The 9,094-nt window shown below is 36.9% G+C and overlaps 1 protein-coding gene across 1 annotated transcript in view; it reads left to right on the plus strand.

Moving 5' to 3' along the window:
* PDGFC (platelet derived growth factor C) overlaps positions 1–8,521 on the plus strand; it is a 123,472-nt gene extending 114,951 nt beyond the window's left edge. Inside the window, exons 5-7 of the mRNA XM_083860982.1 lie at positions 124–331; positions 6,005–6,222; positions 6,866–8,521. Coding sequence (XP_083717108.1) covers positions 124–331; positions 6,005–6,222; positions 6,866–6,982 — 543 coding nt within the window. The 3' untranslated portion in view covers positions 6,983–8,521. The remainder of the gene's footprint in view (positions 1–123; positions 332–6,004; positions 6,223–6,865) is intronic.
* The last annotated feature ends 573 nt before the right edge of the window (positions 8,522–9,094 follow it).

Genomic DNA, 9,094 nt, shown 5'->3' on the forward strand with positions numbered 1-9,094 from the left:
CTTTGGAAACAAGCTATCCACTTATAAACTTTCCCAGCTATGTAACTTGGTAAGGTGCAACACTTTGTCAAGGCAGATCCATTAACCCTCTGACTGGTGCTCTTCTCTTGGCTTTGGTTGCAGCACCACACAGAAGCCCCCAGCCCATCACTGCTGCCCCCATCAGCCCTGCCCCTGGATGTATTAAACAATGCCGTTGCTGGATTTAGCACCGTGGAAGAACTTATCCGCTATCTTGAACCAGATCGGTGGCAACTGGATTTGGAAGATTTGTACAGGCCAACGTGGCAGCTTCTTGGGAAAGCATACATTCATGGGAGGAAGTCAAGAGGTAATTCACTCTTCTGTCTGGCCTTGCAGTTTTTTACAGGTGTGATTCCTTCACAAAGAATTAAGAGTGTTCTTCACCTTGAGTTTTGGTTCCAAGAAAGGAATACAAACAGGGAGCAGATACCATTGTTTTTAGCTGTCCTCACCACTGAATTATTTGAAAAAGGAGGATGATAGCTAAACTCAAAATTTAAAGGAATTTAGCAGGCTAGGGCAGCAAAGAGGAATTTAAAAAAAAAAGGCAAACACAGTAGGGAACCTGGGAGATCTTTGTTTCCCCAAAGTAGCAGGGCATCTTGACGGGGTAACATATTTGAAATTTGTGGATTTCCTTTTTTATGGAAAGCAAAAACTTTATTTTCATTTGAGATAGGTAATGTCTTACACTTATTATATCATGTGAAAGATTGTTTATTTCCCTTGAAGTTTTCCAGTCTCTGCATGAAATGAATTGACAACAATTACCTAAATGTTTCTCTTTGATGACACCTTAGAGAATACCATGTGTCCATGTCTGGGTTGATCATGCACTTGTCAACTTCATGAGAAGTAAAGTAGATTGTGTCTTCAAAATTTGTAGGTTTATTGATCAGCAGCTCATTTTCTTCCTTCTACATCTGACACTCATGAATTTCCTGCCACACCCCATCCAGATGCTACCCACTATTTCATGTTTATGGATAACGTGGATGGATAGGATGAAGGCAATGCCACCTTCCCTGCCCACCATACATACAGCATGAAAAGGAAAACATATGAGCATAACTGAACAGACTTCCCTGTTGGTGGACATAAACCAAAAGATTATCATCTGATCAGCAAGAAAAAGGAGGAAGCAGAACCTTTTGTAGCTCAAATTTAAGGGTTTGACAGATAATTCTTAGATCAGAGCCCAGAAATCAACATTTTTACCCTGTCAATATTGCTATAGCTGTGCATAGAGCAGCTAGATTATGAGCCAAAGAGGAGGAAATATCTTTAAAAGCTCTCAGATAGTCATTTAACACTTCCTTAATTTAAGAGATTTAGTATTTGCCAAATGCATGCCATAACCACAGATTAAGTCAGAGAAAAACAAAATGCAGGTGTTGGATAACATCTATATAGACAAAAGAAACTCCCTGCAAGACACATCTTAGAAAGAATCTATCAGAGTAAATCTCTTAAAGACTTATAATTATATGCTGAAATAGATTTTTTTTCACTGAATAAACATATCATGGTATTGCCACATTTGTCTTAGAGACCACCCTCAGACTGCATTACTCAGTCTGTAATATAATAGCCTGAGGTGGAAAATATGTCCAGTTGAAATGACATTGGACTATTCAATAGATAGGAAAAGCAAACCTTTTTCTTCTTTTTTATTTTTTTTCCCATGTTATTCTCTCAAGGAGCATGTTTGCTGTATTTCAAAACCTTTTGAAGAAATGTTTGTCCGAAGTGCATATCCTAAAATTTTTGGGTTTATTCATTATTTTTGGTTTTATTTATTTAAGCTCTTTTATTCATGATTAGATCAGTTTCATTTTTACAGTGTTTCAGTGTAAAAGCTAAATTACTGTCCTGTTTTCATAAACAAGTTACTAAAAATGTATCTTACTTTATGTAGAGAAATGTCCTCTACTCCTACCTAATAATTTGTATGAAAAGACTATATTTAGACCATCTAAATTCCAGAGAACTTCTGTCTCTGGTGTTTTTCTCTGGATAAAATGCTTCCAAAAACTTCTAGTCAGTACAGAAGAAACACCAAGTTCAGAACCTTTGATGTCTAAATATAGTCCTAAATTCTTTTATACTATTAAACATGCTTAAAAATATATATTTTGCTGTGCAAAAAAAATTGTCCCATCACTTCCCAATGAAATCTATGTATAATCATTAGATAGCTGAAATCTCCTTAAGGAGAAAAAAATAGTCCCAATCAAAGCATAGCAGTTGTGGTTTTTGTAGAGTTATGAGACTTTTTTTTTTTAATACCCCACTTCTTGCTTGAGATTTTGTAACAGCTCCTATTGTAGAAGCCTGTAAGAACTTTATATTCCCAGGAACATCTCCAAAGTCCTTAGGAATGAAAACCATTCTGCTGCTATCTGTGCTCACACACAAGTGCCCCAACCGGAATTCGATTTGTTTCATTGACTTCAAGAGCAGTATCCAGCTGGAAAAATGTTTTGGGAAAGAAGTTTCCCTGTGGTACTCAATACACATCCAAAAGATGCCAGAAAATTGCATTGCCAATTGCATAACACAATTAATTTCAGGCTCCTGTGAACATGGATTAGTTCAGTTGCTTGTGCCAGTGTAGGCACACTCTAGAAATAGACTTTACTGTAGGCCTACCTGTGTCTACATATTTTCTCCTTCACTTATTTTTATTTTAGTGTCTCCCATTTCTGCTACTGCAGAGCCTTTCACTCCTCCTGAGCTAGTGTTAGACAAAAGAACCTTGACTGTTGTGTCAAACATGATACATGAGTGGAAGCCAAGTTGAAGGAGTGTTTAAATGTTCACATTATAACAGGTACTGTAACTCAGTACACTTGGGAAATCCACATAACCTTTTATTGTGGTTAAGTAAACACTTTTAAGGGAATATATACATTCTCTCATCTAGCTTCATGCCCACAGTGTGTTAAAATAAATTTTGAACAGACAGCTACTCTTTGAAAAAATAACAGTTTCATTCACACACTTCAAAGAAATGATTATATAAGCACTAGATAAATTTGCCACAGACCTTTTAATGAAATTGAATTACATAAGGTAGGGCAAGGGTTCGTCATGAGGTATCATAGCAATATACCTAAGTATGTTTTAAAGCATTGAAATCAAACGTGACATTTGTGCATCTCTCCTGAAGCCTGTTGTAACAGTACAGCACACTGAAAAATATCTGCTAAGAGCTGTCTGTGTGTTCTCCAACAGAACCCTCTTAAAATTAATGTCTTCAGGTCCGAGGGGTTGAGTTCAAATTAATTCCTTTTTTGTGACAAAATGTATAACATGCTGCTTATTTTAGTGCATTGCCCTTTTCTCTATAACTACAGCTAGCTGTAGGTATGGAAATTTGTACATTACGCCAAGGGAAATATAGGTTGGATATTAGGAGAAAGTTTTTTACAGAAAGGGTGATAAAGTATTGGAATGGTCTGCCCAGGGAGGTGGTAGAGTTACCAACACTGGATGTGTTTAAAGAAAGACTGGATGTGCACTTGGTGCCATGGTTTAGTTGAGTTGTTAGGGCGTGGGTCAGACTCAATCTTGGAGATCTCTTCCAGCCTGGTGATTCTGTGTGTGAGAAATTGATGCATTCTTCTGCTGCTGCCAGAAAGCAGGAGGCACTGGAGAAGACATCACCACACAAGAATCTCTCTCCCACTGCTCTGTGGGCCTGCTGGAAGAGGTGTCAGTGCCCAGTTTCCACTTTCAATATCTCATGATGAAGGGCTGAGCAGTACATAAGCTTAGCTCCTTCAAATTCACTGCACCAAGTACATCAGTCTCTGCAGAAGCAATCTTCCAGTAGAAAGTATTAGCAGAACTAGCACTTCTCACAGTGTGCTTCAGGCATTTTATCCTCATTCAGACAGTTCATTTATTATATATTTGAAAACGTAACAGAAGAAAGAAGTACTCTATTCCTGTCTACTGTCCTTGATTAATGGAGGTAGACACATCCACCTTTTCAGTGACTCAGCCTAGAGCTATTAGCTGATCAGAAGGGCTTAAGTAATTTCTGATTTCTCACAGTGAATCTCTCCCCTGGAAGTTTTGTCTCTCTTTTCCTCTGCTCCCTTCTCAACTTTCTCCAAGGAATGCTTTTGCAGTGTGGGAGGCAGGCTGGTGTCCTATCAGTAACTTTATTGGCGTTATTACACACTCCTCCCTCTTAAAATTCAGTTTGTTTATTTAGGAGCCTATGTTAACCCGATAGCGATGGAATGAAGTGCCCCAGCTTGGCATTCACTGTGAGTGCAAGCAAAGAAAAGGCTTCAGTGTGTTTAACTGACCTTTCACAACAATAAATCCTTACTTATGGATGCCAGTATATGGATATGGCCTGCAAAAGAAATGTTTGAAGGAACATGGATTGAAATTCCTTCCCAAAGATCTGCTCCTGGGAGAGTACCAGTGAGCATTTCTGCTAAAGAAATTCAACTTCTAAATTTTATGTCTTACGTGTTTAAATAGAATTAGGAGAAATTATCTTGTCTTGATAGGCTGAAGTTCTCCTTGATAACCTCTTGAGGCTCTTTACATAGTAGAGAGGAAAAAAAGGAATTTTTCTAGAGGGTGATTCAGATCAGAAACTTATTTTAGCTTTATTGTATATATTTTATTTATGAATGGATGACGTTAAAGTATTTTTTAAGCTGTATTAATGCACTGGGTTTCTTTCCCCCCTGTTGTTTTTTTGGTTTTTTTTCTGGATTTAGCTTAAAGCTGGTTGGTTAAAGGTCTTTGTAATTTTGTTCAGGGCCTCTGTTTCACTCATCTCAATAGCCACATTATCACAGGGTTTTCTTTTTCCCCTTATCTTTTTGTTTCTTACTAGAGAGAGTAGTATCCCTGTGAATTAGACATCACTTCTGTTACTTAATGGTAGGTGTGGAGAAAAACAGTTCCGACAAAAGATCCTAGATCATGATAGATCATGATAGTCAGACATTATAGTCTGACTTTTCTGAAATAAATTCAATTTACATTGCTTCTCACTTTTTTTCCCAGTCTTATTAATTTTCCCCAATTTTAACTGCTTCTTTCAAGGCTTGTTAGCTCTTGACTATGCAGCTAAGATGAACATAAAGGAGCTTATCCTCTTTCAGATCTTTTCCTGAACTTACTGTTCAACCATTGTATAGTGAAACTTTAGTATGATACAGTGGAACCAGTTTATAGGGAAACTGGTTCCAAATATTAATATCTTTAACTTGCACTACAAGTTATTTGCTTACAAGGAGGAACTTTTATTTAAGACACATCTCAAGAGAAAATGAAACCTAGAGGAACAACAGAAATTCATAATGCTACGAAGAGGGGGGAGAAAATGGAGCCTACTAATAGTTATATAGATATAGAGTCTTGTGCACTTATTTATTCTGTGCACAATTCCCTGATGATAACTTCTTGAAGTTCTTCATCCATAAAAGTGACTTCTACTTAGGTATGAATGGTTTCATTCTTTCTTATGATTACAATGCCCTAGCAAAGAAGCAGTTGAAATTTTAACAAGGAAGAAGTTTGAATACTTTATTGCAAGTGAATTTAAAATACCTTTGACATTTTGCTGGATTCTTAATTGCTTTGTGTATGTTTCTCCAATCCAAAATGGCTGTAGAATAGCAACACTGGAGCTCAGAGTATTAGTGTGAACAAAGTGACAAAGGGTTGATTTGATACTACGTGTACTGGAATATTGCAGCCAAATCTTGCTTTAATTTGAACCAACTTTGCCAGAGCTATAAAATCATTGGTGAATATCACTAGGCAGGAATCATTCCATTTAAGTTTTATGGTATTCATGGAACAGCAGTATTACACTTTTTTTTGTGCTGAACCTTCACAAAAGTGAACCTTCCTCATGGGTTCCGTACTGCTGAAGTAGATTTGCCCCGGATGAACTTGGATTGCAGGTGAGGAAAGCGCCGTTTTCGCTGTGTCTTTGCAGTGGTGGATCTGAACCTGCTGAAGGAGGAGGCGCGGCTGTACAGCTGCACCCCGCGCAACTTCTCCGTGTCCCTGCGGGAGGAGCTCAAGAGGACGGACACCATCTTCTGGCCACTGTGCCTGCTGGTCAAACGGTGTGGTGGGAATTGTGCCTGCTGTCAGCAGAGCTGCAATGACTGCCAGTGTGTGCCAACCAAAGTCACCAAAAAATACCATGAGGTACGTGCTATTTCTATATTTGCTTGTTTGGAAATACTGAACGCCAGTCAAGGCATTTATTTTTAATAAAGCAAATGCACCAATATTGATATTTTAATATTTCATGTATTGCACTTCTAGTAATTTTTTAATTAGGTATTGCCTTGAAAAAAGTAAATTTTTCCTTGCTAATATACTTTTCTGTCCAACTTAATTAATTTCTGAGTTTTCTACTGGTGTGTTTCAGACACATCACAACCATACCTTTAGTTCTTCTTCCTCTAGTGGTAGATATCAACTTTATGAAGAAACAAATATTTGTTCATTTCCATTGCTATAAATTGATGGCTTCAACTATTTATTATAGAAGTATCTAATCGGGTTAACTCTACTGTTTGTTCTTAAAATTAAGAGGAAATCTGAAGCTGCAAGACTCTTCTTCGGTAAAGCAACGTGATCTAATCATGTTCAATGCAATTTAATCAATTTTGTAAATGGCTTGAGGTAAAAGCAAAAATAGTAACGAGTGGATGGAATTATTGCAGAAATTCATTTGTAATATGCTTCCTGTCATGCAGTGGGTATCCAGTGCAGTCTAGCTCATAGTCCAGGTGTGTGATGAAGCACTTGCTGTTTTCCTGATGCTTGGTTTCTTCTCCTTCAGGTTCTTCAGCTGAAGCCAAGGGTTGGTGTCCGAGGATTGCATAAATCATTGACAGATGTACCCTTGGAACACCATGAGGAGTGTGACTGTGTGTGCAAAGGGAATACTGAAGGATAAACCTGATTTAATTGTGCTGTTTTCTTTCAAAGCACATTCAATCAATGGCTGATACTATTATGGGGCTTGTGCATTATCTCCTTCTGTAATCTCAGTTGTTTGCTTTGGGGATCTTCCGTCTTGAAGATTTACAGTGAGCTCTAAAAAGAGGAGAAGCCAAACTGGGATTATATGTTGTGTGACAGCTGTTTGGAGGCCCAGTGAAAGGATGGGAGAAAGGCATCAATGAGGGATTTAAAATATATGTATTGTTGTTGTTCCCCACAATTTTCTTGGCAATACATGGATTTATAATTTAGGAGTAAAAAATAGATTTAGAAGGCTGACATCATGGAGACTTGATCCTGCTGGGTGTCTCATTTTTACAGCTCAAGTACATCTGGCCTCTGGTTGAAAACACCTGAAATCTTTCTGTGTTCAGCTACTCCTACGTACTCTAAATCAAAGCATTCTCTGTTGTATAAACTTGGGTTAAAACAGACTGTCTTTTTCCGAATTAAATTTAATTTGTCTAATGCTGGTAGGAAAGGACTGGATTTTTCCATATGCTCTGGTAAAGCTCCTGCCTTTTAGAAGGAAGACTGGACAATAACATGAGCTAAGGAAGCAAACATTGAAAAGAACAGCGCCTTTATTCTTACTACTTTGGCTGATGGTTTTTTTGTGTGTTTGTTATTTTTTATCGTGTACATTTTTATACTCTCCTTTTGACGATATAACTATTTGCTTTTCTAAACTTGTTAAATATATCTATTTTTACCAAAGGTATTTAATATTCTTTTTTTTTTTTTTTTTAATTACAACCTAGATCAACTATTGTTTAGTTTTGTGAGACTTTAAAGCCAGATTTATACAGTTGGAGGAACAGAGATGTGGTTACAGTGGGAAAGAAGCGTGATTTCTTTGCAGTTTGTTTCTACAAAGTGAGAAGTACAGTTTTTTACCTGGATGCACAGTAATAGTAGACAGAGATATGTGGATGAAGCTCTAAGCTTTCTAGCTCCATGAGATTAAAAATATGAGAGACAGAGGTTACTATAACTGGTTTCATAAGCTGACTTTAAAAATTCCCTCTCTCCATACTGGCCTTTGTTCAGGGAGAAAAGAAATTAGCATAGATAGATGCATTCTGGCTTGTTTAACTCTTTAATTTCTTCAAAGGAGAATGATCAGCAATGTAAGAAGAGAAACCAGTGGCTTACAGCCATCATGACACATCATGGTCATGGAAGGCAGCCTTGTCAATGGTGAAGTGTATGATTTTCCATTGACAGAAATAGCTGTTTATGTACTGTTCACTCACAGGAATGTAACACTCTGCAGTGCAGTTTGATGAACTTTATGGTATTGTTCTTCTGTATGTTATATCTTTAACCAATACACTTATCCCACCCTATGCAAATTGAAATGGAAACAGTAAAGTATTTTGCTTGTAAAATGCTTTAACATTATGCCTAGTTTATTTTTTTGACTATTGGATTTTCAGATTGTAATGAATCACAAAATAAAGTAATAATGCTAATTTTGGGAGAATAAATGTTTCAGTGTGATTGCATATTTGTACCTGTCAACATGCAATTTAATGGGAAAAGTTAGGATGGTGATTTTTTCCTTACCATTTTGAAAGTCAGCTCTGAAAACAAAAGTCTTCTGTCGCCAAGACTTCCACTTGCTTTATTAATTCTGCATTACTGTAAATTCAGAAGAAGAAAAAGGAAAAGAATTAATGTATAAATATTCAAAATGTTCAATATTGTGTGGATGTGAAACCATCAGATTGAAACAATATCTTCTGTGGTTGTTTCCACAGTGAAAATGAATTCTGATGAAAATTTGGGGTTTTTTCAAGTTGGTGTTACTTTCTGGTACCAGAACATACTCAGGTGGCTTCTTATTTTGTCCTCACCCTCAAACTCCTACTCAATAAGATAAATTTCTGATGTAAATGTGGCATATAATTGTCCAGTCTAAATATCTATTAACCCTGTATCAGAATACAGAATTATGATCACACAAGAAACCTGGTTTACTTCAGTTTTGAGTCTTTGACCAGAAGTGTTTTGCAGGGATTTTGGGGATGTTTTTGCATTAGTGTTATTTTATTTTTTTTTT

Source organism: Zosterops lateralis (assembly GCF_965231275.1).
Source record: "Zosterops lateralis genome assembly, chromosome: 5".
Classification (NCBI taxonomy): Eukaryota; Metazoa; Chordata; class Aves; order Passeriformes; family Zosteropidae; genus Zosterops; species Zosterops lateralis.